This window comes from Macaca mulatta, chromosome X (genome assembly GCF_049350105.2).
Source record: "Macaca mulatta isolate MMU2019108-1 chromosome X, T2T-MMU8v2.0, whole genome shotgun sequence".
Classification (NCBI taxonomy): Eukaryota; Metazoa; Chordata; class Mammalia; order Primates; family Cercopithecidae; genus Macaca; species Macaca mulatta.
Window position 1 is genome coordinate 109032195 of NC_133426.1, and position 22702 is coordinate 109054896.

The 22702-nt window shown below is 46.8% G+C and overlaps 1 protein-coding gene across 5 annotated transcripts in view; it reads right to left on the reverse strand.

Annotated features, from left to right (window-relative positions):
* Positions 1–8098: 8098 nt before the first annotated feature.
* Positions 8099–22702, reverse strand: part of LOC706140 (nuclear RNA export factor 2) — a 71552-nt gene continuing 56948 nt past the window's right edge. For all 5 annotated transcript variants that reach the window (XM_077989216.1, XM_077989217.1, XM_077989219.1 and 2 more), the window contains 20 exons: positions 17692–17881; positions 17315–17465; positions 16931–17014; positions 16715–16819; positions 16519–16599; positions 16284–16353; positions 16039–16127; positions 15811–15918; positions 15515–15624; positions 13771–13807; positions 13316–13384; positions 13174–13229; positions 12918–13025; positions 12739–12797; positions 12492–12607; positions 12354–12396; positions 11686–11758; positions 10969–11151; positions 8493–8553; positions 8099–8346 (listed from right to left, as the gene is read on the reverse strand). In XM_077989216.1, coding sequence (XP_077845342.1) covers positions 8302–8346; positions 8493–8553; positions 10969–11151; positions 11686–11758; positions 12354–12396; positions 12492–12607; positions 12739–12797; positions 12918–13025; positions 13174–13229; positions 13316–13384; positions 13771–13807; positions 15515–15624; positions 15811–15918; positions 16039–16127; positions 16284–16353; positions 16519–16599; positions 16715–16819; positions 16931–17014; positions 17315–17465; positions 17692–17881 — 1838 coding nt within the window. In that variant the 3' untranslated portion in view covers positions 8099–8301. The remainder of the gene's footprint in view (positions 8347–8492; positions 8554–10968; positions 11152–11685; positions 11759–12353; positions 12397–12491; positions 12608–12738; positions 12798–12917; positions 13026–13173; positions 13230–13315; positions 13385–13770; positions 13808–15514; positions 15625–15810; positions 15919–16038; positions 16128–16283; positions 16354–16518; positions 16600–16714; positions 16820–16930; positions 17015–17314; positions 17466–17691; positions 17882–22702) is intronic.

Sequence of the window (22702 nt, forward strand, 5' to 3'; positions counted from 1 at the left end):
ATTGCATTCAAACTCTTCGGGCAAGAAAGTCAACGGATCATTCTTTTCATAATTAAAGGCAGAGTGCATGTTTTACTTCCAGTAATGGCAAAGTAAGTCACATTGAACCAAACCTCCCATAGTTAGCAATTATAAAGTGTGGGAAACAAATAACTATCTAAAAGCACTTGAGGACACTAGAACTTACTCCTTATATCTAACTGTATGTTTGTACCCGTTAACCAATGGTATCCCATTGTGCATATATGCCACATTTTGTTTATCCATTCATCAATTGATGGCCACTTAAGTTGATTCCCTATCTTGGCTATTGTGAATAGTGCTGCAATAAACATAGGGGCACAGGTATCCCTTTGATATACCAATTTCCTTTCTTTTGGATAAATGCCCAGTAGTGTGATTACTGGATCATATGGTAGTTCTATGTTTTGTTGTTTGAGAAACCTCCATACTGTTTTGATAGCACAGTAGGCTTACTATAGTTAACAATTTATTGTATATTTCAAAATAGCTAGAAGATTTGAAATACTCCCAACACAAAGAAATTATAAATGTTCTAGGCAATGGATATTTTAAATACCCTAACTAGATCATTATACATTACATGTATGCACCAAAACATCACATGTACCCCATAAATGTGTATAATCATTATGTGTCAATAAAGCTTTTTTTAAAATTTCCCATTAATACCTACTTGTCTCCTTGGAATATTTATGAGATTATCATAGTACATACTTCTATATCATGGTTTGCTTAGAGCATTGTATGATGTATACATTTTCATACCTTAATAATGACATTTGTGCATTCTTGTTGCTTCATGCTAAGATTTAGTGGTGCTTATTTTCTGTAACTGTGTCACAGAATAATTAACATTTATTGTTCATTATTTTAAAGCACTTGAGAAAGATTGAAAGCAAGCAGAGATTGGAGAGAAGTTGACATTTGGAAGAGGAACTGTTTCTGGGTGCCTGCTTTTATGGCTTTTTGCCTTGTTACATGTGGAGTGGCTAAAACTCAGATAAATCTGTAGTCCCTCACCGGGGACCCACCCCTTTCTGCCCGGGAACGTGTCTGCCTCCTGCTGCCGTTCATGTTGCCCAGGCTGTAGGTGCCAAGGGACACCCTGCAGGCCAGCACTGAGCTGCCCTCAGCCACCCCTTGGCTTCCCTCCTATGCTCGTCAGTGCCCAAAGTCTGGGCTGCCAGTCCCATGGACCAGAGCAGGAACTTGTGGTGCTCCTTCTGGGGACTGGCAGCCCAGACTTGGGCTGGGATCGGGCTGCCAGTCCTTCGGACTGGAGTTGGAACTTGTGGTGCCCTTTCTGGGCCCCCCCATGGCCACCCATGGACCAATTGGCATGCACTTCCTCCCCTCTGAGGCCCATAAAAGCCCTGGGATACGCGAGAGCTGAGCAGACGTTGGGACGACCAGCTGCAGAGAGGAGCAACCCATCCTAGGGTCTCCTCTCTGCTGAGAGCTGCAGAGACGGTGAAGAGACAATGGGGAGATGACGGGATGACCTGCCTGCAGAGAGGAGCCACCCACTCTCTAGGGCCTCCTCTCTGCTGAGAGCTGTGCAGATGATGGGATGACCAGCTGCAGAGAGGAGCTACCCTCTCTGCTGATAGCTGAACACTTGTCAGGTTGACTTGCCTAACAGAGAGAAGCTACCCTCTATGCTAGCAGCTGAACAGTCATTGAGACACCCTGGGTGCAGAAAGGAGCTGCTCCCTTCAGGTATCCTCTGAGCTGTTCTATTGCTTAATAACGCTCCTCTTCATCTTGACCACCCTCCACTTGTCTGCATACATTATTCTTCCTGGGCACAGGATAAGAACTCAGGACCCAAAGGATCTGTAACACAAACAGGGCTGAGACATGCCCCTTGCTCACCATGTTGCAGGCGAAGAGAAGGAAAGAAGAGCTGCGGCCGTTTGGGGAGCCCAGACTGAGGAGTTCACTGAGCCAGGGCTGTGACTCTGTCTTTAAGGCACTGCAGTTCCTGGCGTCTCCAAGCTTCCAGGCACCACAGCGTTCCCTGGTGCCAACTGCGGAAGCCGTGGTGCAGCTGGTCAAGTTGCAGCCTAGTGGAGAGCTGACCCATGCTGGCACCTGGAGCTCCCCACCCGCTGCAGCAGCCGGCGTTTCTGACTGTGCAGTGGTTGGACAACACACTTGCTCACACACCCCTCGCTGCTCTGTGCAGTCTCCCGTGGCAGGCGTGTGATCCAGGCCGGTAGCATGGGCTGAGTGCAGCCTGCCAGGTCGTGTGGGTGGAATGAGTCCAGTGGGCCCAAGAAAAATTCAAGCAAAGGTGCCACCGGCCACAGAGGTTTCCAGCCAGAAAAGTGACACCCCAAAGATCCCGTAACAGCATGAACATCATAGAGTGTACTTGCACAAAACTAGATGGCATAGCCTACTACACACCTAGGCTATATGCTATAGCCTATTCCTCCTAGGCTACAAACCTGTACAGCATGTTACTGTACTGAATACTTTAAGCAATGGTAACACAATGCTAAGTGTTTGTGTATATAAACATAGAAGAGGTTCAATAAAAATATGGTATAAAAGATACAAAATAGTCACCTGTATAGAACAGCTCCATTATAATCTGATAGAACTACTGTCATATATGTGGTCCATCGTTAACTGAAACACTGTGTGGAGAGAGAGAGAAAGGGTGGGGGGGGAGAGAGACAGAGAGAGAGAGAGAGAGAGAGAGAGAGAGAAGCAGTAATGCTCATTGTTAACGAGAAATCCTAAACAGCACATTTAGGTTCATTGATTTTCTTCCCAGATAATGGAGCGGAAAAACAATGGTACTCTGCGTAATTATAGGCTTTGAGTTCCTGGACATTAATTTACAAGTTTATTTCTCTAGGGAAAGTTACTTTACTTCCCATAACCCCTGTACCCTGATCTGAATAATATCAACAATGAACAGTAACTTGAATAGCTGTAAGAATTAAATTAGATAAATTACCTGTTGATTAAAATCCTTGTGCAAACATCAATAATCTTTTGCAGGCCACCTTCCAGAGAGAGCAACAACTCTGTTTTCACGTAAGCCTTGCTTAACACCTCAGGGACCAGCTCAACCATGTGGCTCCTACACCCAGGTTTACTGGCACAAGGTTTTTATTCCTATACTGAATGTCATGTTGAGGGAGTACCCAGGTGGACACGATTCTAGGACAGCTTAAAACAATCACTCCTTAAGCTTTGGAAGCCCATCATCTAAAAGGGAGGATAATGGGCATATTGTGAGGAAGGAAAGAGAGAGAAGCCCATTCCTGCTCATGACTTGATGTGTGACCCTGAAAAAGCATAGTGTTCTGTGGGTCTATCCTCGATCATCTGTAAAATGGGAATAAGGTTACCTTCCTCAGAGAGCTCTGGTGGAGAAAAAAGGAGAAATCCTATAGAAATGCCTGGCACATTGTAAGATTTGGAAAATCATTAGTACTGCCCATTTCACTTCCTCCCATAAGAGAGATGTCTTTAAAAAACTATAGAGCATATCTATCTTAGAGAACACCTGGAAATATAGCCAGAAAAGAGAAATATACAGATATTTACCTAATGTATGAGTTTTTGGTGTCATTTCTGTGTCTTGGGAAAAGCAAGGAATTTTAAGGAGAAGAAAATAATTTGCTTTTATTTCAGGTGATTTCCAATCTTCTTATTTCCTTTCTAGTTTGATACCAGAGGAGCATTTCCCACCAAGTCTCTAAAAAAGAGCATAAATGAGAATAAAGCAATATTGGCCCCCATGGTGAACCAGAGGAACTTGGGTGAGTCCCTCCTCCTGTGCTGGCCTCAGCTCTAACAGAGAAGAAGATGCAATACAGAAACAGTGGTTGTGGGTGTGGGGTTTGTAGAGTGAGATACATGTGGATTTGTCCTTTAGTTGAGAGACACTTAATCTTGAGTAAGCAATTTCTTTCTCTGGATTTCACCTTTCTTCGTGGGCTATATGGGAATTGGGATGATACTTGCCCCTTAATGTTGACATGAGGATTAAATGGATCATTGCATTGAAAGCAAGCAGAGCAATGATATATTAGTCCATTTTCACACTGCTATAGAGAACTACACGAGACTGGGCAATTTATAAAGAAAAGAGATTTAATCGACTCACAGTTCTGTAGGCTGTACGGGATGCATGGCTGGGGAGGCCTCAGAAAACTTGCAATTATAGCAGAAGGCAAAGGGGAAGTAAGGCACATCTTACATAGTGGCAGGAGAGACAGACAGAGAGAGAGAGAGACAGAGAGAGAGAGAAGAAAGTGTCACACTTTTAAACCATCAGATCTTATGAGAACTCACTATCAATCATGAGAACAGAAAGGGGGAAAGCTGCTACCTTGATTCAATCACCTCCCACCAGGCCCCTCTCCTGAAACTTGGGGATTATAATTTAACATGAGATTTGTGTGGGGACACAGAGACAAACCATATCAAATGCCCAGCATCTTCTAGTGATGAATACACGTTTGCATCATTCATTGTGTTTATTGTTATGACTCCCAACCATCCAAAGGGGGAGTCATGGTTGTAGAATATTCCAATGTAAGAATGAGCCATATGTATTTTTTTTTGAACTAATGGTGACGAACATTTTTGTTTTTCCTACAGCTTTGCTCTCACAGACAATGCTGAAGTTACCATGATTACAGATGAGGCCATGTACGGACATGCCAGACATTCCCTAGTTCCTTGCTGCTCAAAGTGTGATCCATGAAATAGTAGCTTCAGTATTACCTGGTATATTAGGGATCTACCAAGAAACAGATCCAACAAGGGGTGGGTGGGTGTGTTTGTGTGTGTGTGTGTGTGTGTGTGTGTGTGTGTGTGTACTTTTTTAGAAATTGGCTCCCATGAATGTGGAGCCTGGAAAGCCTGCAGGGAAGGCTGGCAGGCTGGAGACCCAGTGAAGAGCTGCAGTTCAAGTTGAAGGCAGTTTGCTGGCAGAATTCCCTCTTCCCTCAAGGGAGGTAAATCTTTTTATTCCTGAAGGCCTTCAACTGACTGGATAAGGCCAACCCACATTGTGGAGGGTAATCTGCTTTACTCAAAGTCTACACATCTAAATGGCGATCTCATCTAAAAATACCTTCACAGAAACAGTTGGAATAATGTTGGACCAAATATCTGGGCAGGTGGATAGGTATGTGGCCTACCTAAGTAGGCCTAAATTGACACATAAAATTAACCATCATACCTGGGATCCTGTTACAAATGCAGATTTTGAGGCCGTGCCACAGACAATCACATCCCCAAGCCCCCACAAACTGTGTCTTCCTGTCATTACATCACCACCTTTCTTTGATGCAGGTTAGAGTGCTAAGAACACACAGACGCCACTTCTCCCCACTTTATTTTATTTTGGTGGGAGTGAGGAACAGTGCCTAACCTTGCATGACCTAGGTTTGAGGTTTCTGCTCTTGGATATGGTCATTGAAGGGGAGAAGAGTTCATATCCAACCACTGGCTTTCTCCAGCACAGGGGTAACAGGAGGGTGGGATCATAAGGAGTGCTGCATGGAGGGGAACTCAGAGCATTAAGGGAGTAACGCCATTAAGGCCTCATGAGCAGACAACTAGGATGAATGGAATCCATATTTGCAAAGATCAGCAGCAGTTATGCACTAGGGTTGAGGGCAGGAGCTATAGGCAGGAACCCCAGGGGCAAGGGAATCAGCTGGAGGCAAGTTCTGGGACAAACTATTAGGAGTGCAGATGAATACACAGGAGCCAGTGGTATTCTGAGGCAAGGCACAAAAGTTACTTGGAGATGAGGGATAGAAAAGGGTATCATCGAGGCCACTCACCCTGGAGTTCCTGCAGTTGCTTCTGGACTCCTTCCACATGGAGGTTCCTGTGCTCTGATGAGGACAGGGAGGGGTCCACCACCCACCCACACCAGCAACCCTTGTAAGAAGTGCGACTTTGCTGGGTGACTGTAATCCCAGCTACTCTTGAGGCTGAGGCTGAAGGACTGCTTGAGCCCAGGAGTTTGCACCCAGGAGTTAGAGTCCAGCCTGGGCAACATAATGAGACCCCAACTCTTAAAAAAAAAAAGTACACCCTGTTGGAGGTGTCTATAAACTTGATGCCATCATATGCAATGGTCAGGAAAACAAGTGACATATGGGAAATAATGTCTCTTCTCAGGGATGAGTCCTTATGAATTCCACAGCCCCAGCCACCCTGCCACCCTGTCCCTAAGGAGAGTGTGCCAAGGCCCAAGGAAAAGAACAGAGCAGCTGTGGATGGACTCTCCTGGCTGTGGCTGCCATATGCTGCTTTCTGTCCTAATCAAAGTTTCCCCTCCACACTCCACACAATTAGCACATAAATGAAAAATGTCAAGCACAAAAGAAAGTCATCACTGCAGATCTACATAAAATTATAGCATGATGACATGAATAGCTTTATGTTAATGACTTTGTTAACTAAAATGTAAAGGATATAAAACTGTATCTGCATTATGATTACTTTTACATAAAAGTGTGTGCATATATGTATTTATGTGCACATATATATGTATTCAAGTATTTATGACTGAATTGTTCTCAATGATTCTGAAAAATGGCTATGTCAATTTAAATGCTCGGAAACAATATATGTGAGTACTCATATCTCCTCCCTCCAACTTCACAAATCATCTTGGGAAGCATACACTTTGCCTCACCATTTAAACTCCCAAGATTGTGTCCTAATGGACCATTTGCAGAGAGACATGTGTGTGTGTGTGTGTGTGTGTGTGTGTGTGTGTGTGTATAGAGGTAGAGCGCATGAGACATGAGTGAGTTCAGGTGTCAGAGTTAGCATGTGCTGGGAGCACAGGACCACAGGAAATCGTGGGAATTGGCAGGAGGATAAGTGACTGGAAGACGAAGGCGTCTGAGCTGGCTAGGGAAGGAGGTCAAGGCTGTGGAAGCCTGACGTACAGAGAGGAAGTAGAGGGGCCATGTGATGGGTTCCATGGGTCCTATCTACAAAGGACCCCTGGCAGCTCTGAGAGCCTGAGCTGAACAGACACTGTGGTTGATGGGTAACATGGGAGATGATCTCTAGTCCCGATGAGTCTGAGAAGCACACAGTGTGGTCTCTGTTCCCTGGGTGAGAGGACCAAGGCTTAGAGAGGTACAGGAGCTTGTCTTTGGCTATTGAGGCACTACAGGGAAGAACAAGGTTGGCATTATTCTTTTTGTAACGGCAACTATCCCCTTAGTTCCTAGTTTTATGAAATTCACACTCCAACATATGGCTCCCTAATGTACATGTACATAAAGAACTGAAAAGTGGCAAGTGGTAGGAAGGCGGCAAGTGGCAGGAAATAACGTATGCCAAACACGAAAGTGGAGGCATAATTTGTCAACTGGTGGTACCTCTCCTATGTCCCATTTATAGGACTGTGACTTGAAAACGTCACACTGCTATTATTTTAATTTCAAAAAGTATGCCTGCTGATTGCCTACCATGCAAGCATCACAGAAGTGTGGACAATAAATTGCGCAAATGTTCCGTTCAACTCTTGCCTGCAATTCGGAACTGCTATAAATGCCAGTTGTTGAGAACTGACCATAGGGTGAGATTGTGTGCTACCACTGTTTGTTTAGAAGTGAAAATAAATGGCTGAACCCCTTCAAGAACATGGACATGGAGTGTCCGGTGTCAGCTCTCTGAGGAGCGTGCTGGGCAGATGGGCTGAGTCTCCCCTCATCACCCCCACCGCAGGTGCTACCCTGAGACTCCTCCTTGAAAAGTGCACCTTCGGGAAAGGGAGGGGTTGGGACGGTGGATGGAAGCCCCTGGTGTGCCAAGGTAACATGCCTGCTTCTGTGGGCCTCCAGGTCGAGCATCTGACAGAGTCCCACTGTCTCTCAAGGCCAATCTCTGGAAGGAGCGTGTGTCCTTTCTCATCAGGATTTATTGACAAAATTACCTATGAAGGCAAGCCAGATTGATGTATCTGCTAAGGCCAGCCAGGGATGAACAGGGATGCAGTGCTTTCAGTCCTGGCCCCGCTGGCTCACGGTTGGGGCAGGGGAAGAGCAATCCAGGGCACACAACATACAACATGTAACGTCACTCTTTATTATGAAAATAAAACGGTGATCATGAGTGGGGCGAATACACAGAGCAACTGGCTCTCTGGGTGGTTATGTCATGCGGCCTGCAAGTTAACTCTGGCTTCCTGGTCAGCCAGGCCTTACGCTGGTGAAAAAAGGAAACAAAGAGGATGTGAACGAAGACAAAGAAGACATCGAAGGGCTCCTTTTAGGAGATTTGCTTGAAGGCCTCCGCTGGGATCTTGCCCTCGGTCTAGAGAAAGTAAAGAACAGGAGTTGGGATGTTAATAAAGCCAGGTGCCCTGGGTTCCATCCCCACACTACCCGGCCTCCATCTTCTTGGCCCTCCTGACGACCCAGAGACAGCTGTCTTTTACCCACTTGATTCCCAGACCTCACCTGGAGCATAGTGAAGACCTGACCAGCTCTAGTGTAGTTCCACTCATTGTCCTGAAGGCACCTGGGGTGGGAGAAGAACAGGTGCTCTCCATTACTACCCCAGGACAGACACGCTGACTATGCAACGCCACCCTTAATCTATGCTACCTTTTTGGTGGGTCACATGTACCAATATGAGCACTATTGTAACAATGAAAAAAGGCCTAGGGAAAACCAAAACGCCTATCCCTGACATTAATGCCCACTGGAATTCAAATCAGAAACACAGGGGTATTCAAATGAACAAGAGAGCTCAATACATATTGATAAAGAAAGATGTTCAAGAAATAACAAGTGGAAATTCAATAATACATTTCTTTTTAATTGAGATATAATGCACATACCGTAGCAGTCACCATTTTAAGGTGTACAATTCAGTGCTTTTAAGTCTATTCACAAGATTGTGCGACCATCACAACTATCTAATTCCAAACTATTTTTATCACCTCAAAAAGAAACTCCTTAACTGTTAGAGATCACTCCCTGTTCTCCCTCTTCCCCAGATCTTGGCAACCACTACTCTGCTTTCAGTCTCTACGGATCTGGCTATTCTGAACACTTCATATGAATGGAATCATATAATTATGTGGCTTTTTGTGACTGGCTGCTCTCACTTAGCACATAATGTTTTCAGGGTTCATCCACGTCATAGCGTATATCACAACTACATCCTTTTTCATGAATGAATAATATTCCAATAATATTCCACCATATGGATGTACCACATTATCCATTCAGCTAAAGGTCAATCGATGTGTTTCCACTTTTTGGCTATTTGGAATAACGCCACTATGGAAATTCATGTGCAAGTTGTTGAACGGGCATATATTTTCATTTCTTTTGGTATACACTTAGGAGAGGGATTACCGGATCATGTGGTAACTCCATGTTTAAGATTTTGAGGAATTACCAAAATCTTTTGCCCAGCAACTGCTCCGTTTTATGGTCCCAGTAGTAATACATGAGATTTCCAATTTCTCTGCATTCTCACCGACATTTGTAATGTTTCCTTTTACTGACTAAAGCTATCGTAGTGGCTATGAAGTGGTAACTCACTGTGGTTTCGACATGCGTTTCCCTAATGACTAATGATGTTGAGAAGATTTTCACGCGCTTCTTGGTCATTTGTACATCTTCTTTGGAGAAACGTCTATTCAAATCATTTCCCCATTTTTTAATTGGGTGGCTTGTCTCTTTGTTGTTGAGTTGTAAGGGTTCTTCTTGTCAGCGATGTGATTTGCAAATATTTTCCCTTGTTCCCATCAGTCGGTTTTCTGCTTTCTTGATAGTGTCTGCTGATGCACAAAAGCTTTTAATTTAGATGAAGTCCAATTTACCTATTTTTTTCTTTGGTTGCTTGTGCTTTTGGTTTCATATGTAAGAAACGGTTGCCTAATTCAAGGTAATGAAGATGTACACTCACAGTGTTTTACAGTTCTAGCTCTTATTTTAGGTCATTGATCCATTTTCTGCCAGTGTTTGCACATGACGTGAGTTAGGGGTCAAAATTAATTGTTTTTGCGAGTGGATAGCCACGTCTCCCAGCACCACTTGCTAAAAAAGACTATTTTTTTTTCTCCATTGGATTTTTTCAGCACCCTGAATGATAATCAACTAGACACAAATATGTGAGATTATCTGTGGACTCTCAATTATATTCCATCGATTCCCACGTCTGTTCCTATGTCGGTACCATACAATCTTGATTAATGTAGTTTTGTAGCAAGTTCTGAAATCTGGAAGTGTGAGTCTTCTAACGTCGTTGTTCTCTTTCAAGGTGGTTTTGGCTGTTTGGGGTCCACTGCATTTCCACATGAATTTTGGGATTACCTTGTCAATTTCTGCAAAGAAGTCAGTTGGGATTCTGTCAGGGACTGCAATGAATCTGTAGATTGTTCTGGGTGGTACTGCCATCTTAATGATATTAAGTCTTCCAATCTATGAACGTGGGATGTCTTTCGATGTACTTAGGTCTTCTTTAATTTTTTTCAGCAATGTTTTGCAGATTTCAGAGCATAAGATCTGCGCTTCTTCTCTTAAATTTGTTCCTACACACTTTATTAATAATTTTTGATGCTACTGTACATGGACTTATTTTCTTAATTTCATTTTTTGGATTGTCCATTGCAACTACATAGAAGTACAAATGATTTTTGTATGCTGTATCTTTCAACCTTGCTGAACTGGTTTATCAGTAGTTTGTTGTGGTTGATTCTTTCAGATTTTACAAATGGAAGGTAATGTCATCTGGGCATTATGCCATTTTAAAAAATATTTACATATATCAGTATAAAAGTATAATACCTTTTTCATGGGCCCACTTTTTTTTGGAAGCAAAATATCCAGATAGTTATTCTTCCAAATTGCATGTGAGTTTCCATTACTCATTCCTCTGATGTCCCAACTCCCCCCATCCCCATGTACTCCCAGCACTCACTTCTGAGACCACTCCAGTTTCATCCCAGACTGGGCAGAGAAAGCCTGCACCATTTCCTGCTGCTCCTGGGAGAGGGAGGGCTCAGAGCTGGAGGAGAGTGTGGACACTGGGATGGAGAAGGCACTCTGAGTCTCTTGGGGGCTGGCGTCCCTCACAAACAGCTCATCATTCACGATGCACAGACTGGAGGAAAGAAAAATGCACCCTCAAACTGGACAGGTAGATAACTCCACACCCCCAACAACAGGATCCTTCTTAACCACTGCCACTCAACAACCAAACTCCTTCCATATCCCTAACTGTGCCTGCCTCCCAGATTTTTTGGCTGGTGCCCTCTAACCCTCCCACAGAGTCCACCTTTGGAGAGGTTGTCTACCAGCTTCACTAGACCTTTAGCTCTAACCCCAACGCATTTACCCTGTACAACAGTCCAACGAAGTGGATAGTCTTATTCCAATTTTCAGAAAAAGGCACTGAATCACAGAGAGGTCGAATAAGTTGATCAAGGTCACACACTTTGTGAATGTCGGGGTGAGGAACAGAATCTGTATTCTGACTCCAGGGTCCACACTCTTAAACACTAGGCTAGACTGTTCCTTGGATCTTCCTGTTGGCCTTCCACAACATTGAGAACACCCCGAGGACTGCACCCACCACATTTCCACGACACGGGCCCCAAGCTTGGATGGGTGCTCCCACCCACAACACAGCACTAACCTGGAACTGCCGCCAGGGGTAGCGATGAAGGTCCGAGTGAAGGCGAGAACAGAACCCTGAGACTGTCCTTCCACTTCAAAGACAACAAACACCACCACCTTAGAGTTGCACAGGCTTTAACATGCTCACACGGTGATCCCCCGTCAGAGTCTTGCTTGACACTCACACAGAAGGCGGGGCAGACCAGGACAATTGTTCACTTGGAGTCAGGCGGATGTGGCAGGAATGGGGAGGGCAGCAACAGGAAGAATCCGCTCCCAGTGACAGGGCCCCTATCATATGTGGGGCCCTGTGAAAACCACAAGTTCACTTAATTCCTATTTCACAGTAGCCCAAGAGATAGGTTATTAGCCCCATTTTGCAAATGAGGAAACTGAAGGGTTAAGTAACCAACCACAAGTTCACAGAGTAAGGACCTGGGATGAGAGCTGCCAAACTCCACAGTCTATGTCCTTAACACACGCCTGAGCTGTGCAGGGCAGACAGGCATGGACCTAGGTCAGAGCAGGGTGGTTTGAGGGCAGAGTGGGGGTGGGAAAACACGGAGGGAAGAAGAGGAAGGAAAGGAAAGGAATGAAATCAGGGAAGCTGGGGGAGTTCTGAGAGGGAGCCCAGCCAGGGGGAGGGAGCAGTGGCGGATCTGGGGAGGGGACTCTACAGACACTCACCTTCCTTGAAAACCCCATTGACAGAAAAGCAGAGCATCCATTCCTGAAAGGGAAGAGCTCAGGTGCTCAGGATCCTCCTTAACCTCCTACCCACCTCTGGCTCTCTGGGCCTGCCCAAGGGAGGAAGCAGGTGCTCACCGTCTGGCACCACATGTCCACCAGGATGGAGCTGAGGTCATGCTGAGTTTTGGGCAACGCACTGAGGGAGTCCACAATGTCACGTTTTGTGTGCCTCAGCAGTTCCCCCTTCAGGTCTGTAGAGAAGAGAAGCAAGGAACGGCAGGGTGGGGCGGGGCAGGGGGCTGCCACACCCTGGTCCTTGGCCCCTGTGATTGTTCCCATCACACCCCCTTACCTTGCCCACTCTTCCCCATCACACACTTACGGGGGTCCTTGAGTGTTTTCATATTCCTGCTATCCTCAAAGTACTTGCGCAAGCTGTTCCTAGGAGAAAAAAAGGAGCAGGAGTGGGTGGCCCGGCCAGTGCAGGCATTTCCAGGAGCTGGCCTGTGTCTGCTGGGGAGACACACAGCCCCAGAGCAGGGTCTGAGTCGTGATACTCACGGGGCTGAGTCCTCGGCGTCGAAGGGAATAGCCAAGGAGAAGCAGGCCTCATCGTGGTAAGCACCGAGGAGACCCTGTCGATCTCCAGAGTCATAGATCGAGTAATACCTGTGGGGAAGCAGTGAGGATAGGCTACCTCTGTGGCCTGGGCCCCAGATGAGACTTGAAAACTCCCATGAGCTGACCTGTGCATGGGTAGCCCAGCCTGTCTCAGCCCTCCCCTTCCTCATGGTCCCAGCGTTCCAGGGATACTCACTGCTGCAGGAATTGCAGGACTAAATGCTTTAAGGTCTCAGATCCAGTAAAGTTTTCCTGAAATCAAAAGACAATTTGGATCTATGCGGTGGACAAAGCCTCCCTTACAACACCCCAAATCTTGCTTGGTCCTTCTTCCTCACCTTGCAGGGTTTCATTATCTCAGAGCTGTCAATGTCAACAATCATTGGTGCAGATAACTCTCGGCCGTCCTGGAGAAGGAAAGAGGAAGTCAGCAGTGGAGACCAAGGAGGTGGAGCTCGATGACCGATAAGATGAACATGCCCAGGGAGACAAGCATCAGAGGCCAGGTGGGAAATGGGCCTGGAAATTCCAGTGGGCAGCTTTCTCATGGGGTGCTGGACATCTCTACTATTACATGCAAACGTGTGTGTGTGTGTGTGTGTGTGTGTGTGTGTGTGTACACACATTTTCAGGGAGAATATTCTTGTCTTTTTCAGGAATCCTTGCCTGTAAAATGGATGAGGATCTGATACAAGCATGTAATCTAGGCAAGACCCAAAGGACTTAAGGGCAGGTGTGGAGGTCATGTTCTTGAGTAAGAGGAGACAATGATGACGGTATTATACATACTTACCAGGCGTAACAACTTGGGGAAACAGTCCCGGATGGCACTGTCCAAAACCAAAAATTGAATGAAGTGACTGACAGTTCAGGGTGGCACAGTCTCTCTCCCACTCCCTCTCACTCTCCTCCCTCTCCTTCCTCCTGGTTAGCTTCCATCTAGACTGTCCTGACTCCCTTTTCTCCAGTGCCACACGAAGCAGCACTGGGAGCCCAGGTTCCAGGGCTTTCTTCCCCTCCCTCCCTCCCTCCCTCCCTTTTGTCCAAGTCACTGTGGAAGGCTCTGCAGGGAGCAGAAAATGGGGTGGGAGCCCAGAGCTCTGCTACCTCACTGGCCGTCCATCAACTTGCCTGACCAGGCCCTGGCCAAGACCAGGTCAGCCCTTAGGGATGGCCCAGGATGCTGGGACAGGGAGGTGAGTGAGGCCGGGCTCAGGAGGCAGAAAGGGGAAGGCAGAGGGGACGACATCAGAAATGGGGCGAAGGTAGGGGAGGGAGAGATGGGTGAGACATAGGAGAGGAGAGACAAGGGAGAAACAGGATGCAATCCAAAGGGGAAGGAAAGACGCTCTACTGTGGAGGTGGAGTTTAGGGAGGAATAGAGGAGAAAAGGGCTCCCCTGCTGCAGCCCTTTCTCTCACTGCCCCCTGGCTGGCCCTGGGGACTGAGGCAGGAAAGGAAAACATGCACCTGTTGGGCTGGGGCCCACTGGATGCAGCTGGAGCCTTTCTCACCTGTGTGGGCTCAGTCTGAGCTGCGCATGGGAAACAGAGCAGCCACGGGGACAGGAGACCTTCTCCCAGGAGGAGTGAAGGGTCAGGCCCCAGCTCAGCATGGGGTTCAGAGTCTGGGGACCCCCTCTCCCGACCACTGCATTCTCTTCTGATGGTCACTGACTCCTGTGACCCTCTGTGCTGACGCCTTGACCGAGGAATGCTACCCGTCTCGGGCTACCCAGGACTCCTCTGAGGGCCCAGGCAGGACAATGTGAGGTGTGGAGGGAAGGAGAGGCAGTGCCCTGAGAGGCCTGTCCTTCTGTCTCCCCAACCTCCTCGGCCCTCTGCCTTCCACTCCTGCCTCAGGAACGTGGCTCGCTTCTGGTCCCTTGACTCAGGAAACCCAGGTTTCTCCCCAAGGAGGGCCCAGCTCCTGGCATTGGGCCAGAGGAAGAGATGGCATGACAGCAGCCACCCAGGGCCTCGGCCCTCAGTATGAAACAGGGAAGCCCCCATGCCAGCCCAGGACAGGTGGGGGGACCTTTTTGGAGCAAGAGAAGGAGAACGCCTCTCAGGACAGGGGAGGGAAGCCCCATCTCAGCATGGAGGCAGGAAGGCCTGTGTCACATGAGGCCCTGGACTAAAGGACTCTTCTCAGTCCAGGGCACCAGCATCTGAACACTGTTGGTCTTGGGGAGGTGGGGGAGTCCTGCTTCCTGGAGCACACTCACGGAGGGCACGCTGGAGGAGGCTTGGTGGAGACAGGCAGGAAATGCACCCCAGAGCAGGTGAAAAGGGGAGCATGTCAGAGGAAGGAAAGGAGACCTCTAAGCACAGATGAGTGAGTGACACAGAGAAAGGAGTGTGTGTGTGTGTATGTGTGTGTGTGTGTATGTGTGTGTGTGTGTGTGTAGGAGGGGAGGTTTGTGGTCCTCCTAGAGGACCAAGGCCACTCCTTCCTGCAGAAGGGCACTTTCAGACACAGCTCAGTCACCCAAGGAGCAAAGGTGCCCAGGAAGGGCGATAGGGGTTGCCACTGACCTTACATAGGCGGACTGGTCCGAGAAGGTGCTGCACAAGGGGTTCCCTTCTAGCCATAGCTCTTCGAGCTTCAGCCCTTTCACCTTGCCCAACTCCCATGCCGACTCCAGCTAAGAAAGATGGGGAGGAAACTGGAGAAGGAGGGCCAGGGAAAGAGAGACACCTGGGACCGTGGGTCCCGAATTCCCCCAGCCCTCATAGTCACCCACAGGTACCTCTGCCTGCCTGTTGCCATTATCCTGATGTGTACTGCCATCCACCCTCCATCCAAAGTTGATCTGGCTCCCCCTTCTCACCTTATTTTTGGAGAGGTTCAGGGTCTTGACTTTGGGAGCCTTCTCTATAATGTCAGACAGGCCATCCAGCTGGTACAGTTTGTTGTTGCACAAGTTCAAAGACAATAGCTTTGGGTCAAGAAGAGTTAGAGTGGCGGCTACTACCTTGGGCCTCGGAGACAAATCTGCCCTCCACCTTACCTATTCCACCCCTCTAACTAAATACCAGCACTGGGCCTAAGGCTTCACCTCAGGGAAATTTCTTTCAATGATCTTCAGGGTGGCAGCCATGCAGTTTCTTCGATTCAGGATTATATCAATGTCACGGCCCATCAAGTCTTGAAGAAGCCAGGAGAAGGGAATCAGAAGGCTGGGAGGGCCCTGGCTGGACCAGAGCCAGCACCAACCGCTCCGTAAATTGCCATCCCTAAGTCTCCCTCTCAGGCAGACCGCTCTGCCCCCGCTTGCCTTAGAATTGCTGCTGTCAGCCATACCTGGGTCAAAGCGGAGATTCTGGAGATCAAGAGCTTGTTGGGAGACATTGTACCGTTTGTTCATAGTCAGCTGCAGAGATAGAGATGAAGACAGAGGCTCTGAGGCTCTGGTGGTGGTGGTGGTGGTGGTGGTGGTGGTGGTGGTGGTGGTGGTGGTGACGGGGAAAGAGGGGACCAGGGGAAGAAGAGGTGGGTCCAGGAAGTGAGCATACAATGATCCTTGAGTCTGTATTACCTTAAGCATCTCCATTTGGCCTGGCTTCAACTTATTCTTCACAGAGTAGGGCGCAGTAGAATGATTGACAAATATACATATCTGCAGGGAGGCAGCGTGGTAAGTACCAGGACCTCTAATCCCAAAGAGGACGACCAGCCCCCTGGCCTGTCCTCCTGCCCAGAGACTAAGTACAGGGAATGCCCTCAACACACACCTTTCGGTTCTCGTCATCACAAATCTTATAACTGACATCCTTCAATACGGAGGCAGTAGTAGCATCCTGGACAAAGAAGCATGCCCGATTTCGGATGTAGTGAAACTACAGGGAGTGAAGGCAAGAGCAACAGCATCAGAGGCCAATGGCCCCTGCTGAGCCAGGCCTCTCCTCGTCCCCCGTGCCCACTCAACTGGCTTCACCATCCTCTCTTACATCAACCGGAGTGAAGGGGGCACTGCAGTGGCTCTGGATTGAATTCATTAGCCATGACTTGTCATACTTTATCCCGTAAGGAATCTAAAGGTAAAAAGAAGAAATAGGAGAGAAGGGAGAGACAACACGGAACTAAGGATGGAGAACAGAACCAACCAGCTGTTTTTTTTTTCTTTTTTTCCGACCTTCTACTTAGCTTAGACCTCTAAAGAAAGGACCGCTGACATGATTTCTTATTTTTGTGCCAAATATGGACTCCCTAAACTCCCGTTCCCCCATTCCGAAGCTCTCCTCCGAATAATCAGCTTAGGGTGTTTTAAGTGGTCTTCCTTCTATCAGGTTCCAGAATAGTCTACCTAATGCAGACCCCACCCAGATACTCACTGTGACCTTGAACCAGTTCCTTGTGTATCCATCTTGTGTGTTCTGCCTCATTTTTCTCCCTGGAGGTTTTCTATTTCTCCACGTGGTAATACAGATTTCGTCTTCACTATGCCATTTCATTCTTCTGTCGCATCGGATGCTATAAGGAGTGCTGTGGGGAAGAGGAGAGAAGGCGGGTATCCATTAAATCTAAGAACGTCTTCTCTACATGCTCCACTCACTGACGCCAGGGCTACAATTAGGATTGCTCAGCCACTATTCCACTTCCAGCATTCTTCAGCTCTCTAATGAGAGAAGAAAAGGAAGACCACAGAGAATGAAAGGGTTGCACAGTCCCGGGGGCTGCTACATGCAAACCAAGCTGCCTGGTCACTTACTGTCTTAGTTGTTGGTCCTTGTGGACATCCCGCATCTCCACGCTTCCATCATTCTCCTGGCAGTGTGAAGACGGACGCTCGTACCCACCATGTTCATGATGACAGTTCCTCTTGTCAGAATTATCCCGGAAAGAATTCCCACCTTTCTTTCTTCCTTGAAAAGGGCTACCATGGTCATGGCATTCTGCAACTGAGAACAAAAAGACACGTTTGAGACACATCAATGGTCCACTTACCATGTACCATGTCGTGAGCTAACTCCATGGTAGGGCAAGTAAAGTGCCAACCCGCCACACAAGCCCCAGAAAACAAACTCCTCTGCCTGTCCAGATACAACAACCTTATCTCACAGGTGGCACAATCAGGGGAGGAATCTTGGGAGAGGAAGCAACTGTGTCGAACCTCTTAAGAAATGGAGCAGGAATTATAAAGAACAGAGGTGCGTATGTCCATGGGTTGGACTAGACACTAGTCACACCCCTGGAAGGGGTCCTAATCTTGCCTTCTCTCAGGCTTCTCTAACCTAACAACCACACCAACACCTGGGAGACAAGCTCTCTCACACCTCCCAAATCCAATCTCCAAATGCATTCTGTGAACAATCAGCAAGTTATACTTCTTTGCCGGTATAGTACAAGCTTTAATGACAGGTGGGTCTGATGTAACAGCTTCTCAAGCTGCCCTCCTGCCTCCAGCCTTGCCCTCAACAATACTCAGTTTGAAATATCCAGAGCAAGCTTTCTTTTTGCCCAGCCCGAAATGCTTTCAGCCCAAGAGACAACTCTTCCTAAGCAAGTGACAGAATTACTAGAAAGAAAATCAGCAGATATTGAAAACCACTACAGTAACAGGATCTAAATGACATAAATTAAACACTGTACCCAACACACTGTACCCATCAATGAAAACAGAGCGCTTTTTTTTCCCCTCTACTGTCTTGCAGCATTCACGAAGGTAGACCATCTCCTGGACCGTCAAACAGACCTCAACCAATTTCGAAATGTACACCTTGTCTCAGGGCACCCTTATGAATAAAATTTCGGTCACTGCTGACCTCTCTGCAATGTACTGATTATGGCCAGGCCTCAGATGAACTTCTGTAGGGGGGTCATCGCTTTCACCGTGTGTGACCCACTGTCAGGACAGTCCTGCTCCTCTCGACTGTTGGGACTTTCCCTGTGTGCCATTAGAAGTGAAATTAAATGTGGGCAGAGTGTCTGACCCAGACATTCCTGATGCTTGGTCCCTACAACTTGGAGGTGGGGCTGGAGTGCTCTCTTTCTCTCACACTCTACATCCAACGGATCAGGATGGATGTATCTTCTCTTGGCTCCACCTTTAAAAGATATCCAGAGTCTGGCCACTTCTCACCCCCCTCCATTGCTACCTACCCTGGCCAGGTCACCAACATCTGTCTCCTGGATTATGCTGCCTTCCAAGTTGTCCTTCTGCTTTGGCCCTTGACTCCCCTACCATCTATTTTCAACACAGGAGGCAGAGTGACTTTTTAAGGCATAAGTCAAATCTTGCCATTCCTTTACTCAAAATGCTTTAACCGGGGTTTGGAGCCCATCAGTATGTTAAAAAGCTATGAGTCCATAACAGTACTCAGCAACAACAACAACAACAACAACAACAACAACAACAAAGACCCCTATTGGTGACATTTGGAGGATGTCCAGAAACCAACTCATTTTCATGAAAGTCCATAGATGAAAGGGAAAAAAATCAAAGATTAAAGTGAGGGTTAAGGGCACATGGTCAATATATGGAGCACAGGTATTCCTGAGTCAGAGTCATTTTTTGAGAATACGCATTACTTCAGAAATAACGTCACTGAGGGGAAGAAGGTGTAAAAGTGAGCTAGCCAACAGCTACAGCTACAGCCTCAGGCAAGGCCTTGTGTTGGACAAGAGCACATGTGATAAAAAGCCACAGAGGGACCGGACAGAGAGAGATGCCGAAGACAAAAACACACACAGGCGCACGTCCACTTGCTGAACTCTGGCATCTCAGCACAATCCCTGTCTCGCAGTTGTGCTGCCAGAATTACAGGTGATCTCAAGAGTATTATAAAGCAGCTAGTACTTCTCACCCAGACCGCCTGGGTTTCCGCTCAGGCCCCACCATGTACTGGCTGATCCTCCCACACAGACATAGTAGTGAGTAACCTTTATGACATCACGTGCGTTCCTACTGGTACTTCGTATGTTAGTCTGGAATTCTGCCTACATCACTGCCGTGCCACTGAGTGCATGGCATCAGCATCCCTGCTATGGCACGGAAAGAATGGGATACGAAGAAGACCAACCCTTGCCCAGTGGCAACCAACATTTGCTCAGTGTTGGGCAGACTCACTAGGTTTCTCTCGACCTCCTCACAGAAAATCCATGAGAATTCTATCCACAGTCCCTTTTCAGATCATGAATATTTGGTTCACAGATGTCGGGTACATTTCCCAGCCAAGTCAGTGGCAGAACAGGAATTATGTCCTCATGTATATTGGTCTGCCTCTATACCCTGAGTGTTCCTCCAGAGACTGCACTGGTTCTCCCTTAAATGGCAAGCTTTCAAGTCTCATCGACAGATTTTTTTGTTGAGCAGGCCAGGGATGATGTTTTGTGCTAGTCACTCCTGTCAGGGTGGGAACCAGGCGTCTTGGATAAGGTGGAGATCTCTGTCTTGGACCAGATGGGTGTAATCTGTTTGGGCCATGGGTTTTCAGATTAGGAGTCACTTTGGGCTGGTAGTGTCTGGCACAGAACAAGGACCTAATTAGTATTTGTTAAATGAATGCATGTGATGTAGGTTTGAGATCATCAACAAAACCACTTTTGAGAATACATCCATCTGAACCATTTCTACCGACCTCTATTTATATTTATTCCAGAGCTATTCGGGCTGCAGAACTATTTCATAACCTGCCTGCAAAACTAGAATGAATTAATTTTTTCTTCTGCAACATTAATATTTTTTCATTAATGTATCCTTAGAAATAGAACTGAGTACCTCCCTGCAGACTGTGGCTAGAACTGCAGCTTTGAAGATCCCAGAGAAGGAGGCTTTTGCAAATAGTGGTGACAGAAATGAGGAGAGGCGTTCCCTGAATCCAGCAGACAGAGCTTTCTGGACATCTGGTCTCTGTAGGAAGAATGTTCTGGACCTAAAGGCATGTTGTGTTCACTCAGCCTTGTGACAGACAGGAAGCATCATCATCTCTGTCTCAGAGGAAGGGAAGAATGTGTGGTCTGTGTGTCCGTGTTGCCCATGCAAGCAAGTGTTAGTGTTTTGTATTACATGCTTCTACAATTAGGTTACAGATATGCGTACTCCAAATCATGTTGGTAAACACATTGCCACACAACACTGGATCCCACTGCACATTTCTTTTCATGTGTTATGTATTATATATGGCCAAATTTTGTTTCTTGTTCAGAATATGCTTTTTAGTGCTTTTTTTTTTTCTTTTTTACCTCTCGGTGTTTTAATATTTGAACTGACAGTTTTAAAATAAGAAAGTAATGAAGTTCCCTGTACACAAAACTAACGGAACAATATCCACAGGTTGACCAGGGTTGCAGAGCACCTCCAGCGGGGGTGGCCAAAAAACCCAGTGGAACACAGCCAGGGCTTCAAAGTGGGTCTAAGATTTTGAGTCCCTGCTCTACAGCTTCCCAGGAGAAGCACATGAGCACTTTTAAGCATAAAGTGATATTTTCCTAAGGATTTTCAATGATATTTACACCAATATACACTTCCACTAACCGTGTGTGAGTCTAATTTTCTGCAATATGCCTAACCATTCAGAAAGTCATTCTTACACTTTGATCCAGACTTTTCACTTTCTGAATGTATTACATAAATCACTCTCTGTCTAAATACATACATATAATTATAGGGCTGTGCTTTACAGGTTCTTTGGGACACAAGGATGACGGGACCAGAGAGTGGCTGATATTGTCAAGGGGAGAGGTAGAAATGACTGCCCTTGGAATGAAGTAGACATGGCAAGGAAGGGGCATGAGTACCTGACACACAGGGTGAAAGAAAAGGCCAAGGGATGGATGTGTGGGTCAGAAAGAAGAGGGTGAGTACAGAGAAGACAAAGAAACACACATTGAAAACGCTTCCAGGGAACTGAATTCATCCTGGTGATACGCTCCCCTCTGAAAACTCTCCTTCCTTCCTGTCCATGTACATCTTGTCTGTCCCTGTTACTTCACTTCAAGATGGACACCAGAGAAACAGTTCCCACACAGTCCGAAAAAAGGAGAGATGATACAAGGCAACAGTGTGCAATGATGACTCTCTTGGACAGAAGGCTGGAGTCGGGACATTCATTCCAGAGACCACACCCATCATTGCCCAGCAGACTTTGAGTGGGCCCTGTCGTACCGCTCATTTCAGCCTTGACACAGAGTCGCACATTATTGGTTATGGGCATAGGATTTGAGGTCAGATCCATCAGGATTTCAATCCTGGTGCTAAATGCTACGATCCAAGGCAAGTAACTGACCTCGCTGTGACTCAAGTTCTTTTTGCTTGTTTTCCCCCTAACTCAAAGATAGTAACAGTTTCTACCTCATGGGGCTACTGTAAAAATTAAGTGAGTTAACACATGGAAATACGTGAAAAGCACCAGGAGAAATGCCCGTGACCTAACAAGCACTATAAATAAGCTGTCTACTACTATGTCGAGAACTTAGTACAACATCTGGCATTTATCGAGGGAGAAATACATGTTAGTTGCATTCGTTGTTATTAGTCCTCCTGTAAATGACAAGAGATGAGTGAGTGGCATCCGGTTGCCACGTCAGCTATTAATGTATTTTACAAAGCGGCAGTAGTAAAACAGGGCAGCCCCGGCTCCAGTGGGGAATCATCTGACGTACGGATTAAGGGAACCAAAACTGAAAGCTCAGAGCATGAAACAGGTTATGTGGAAGGATTCAGTAGGGAGCTTAAGTCCCCGTTTCCAATCTTTGAGGAAAAAAATGTATTATTATGCAAG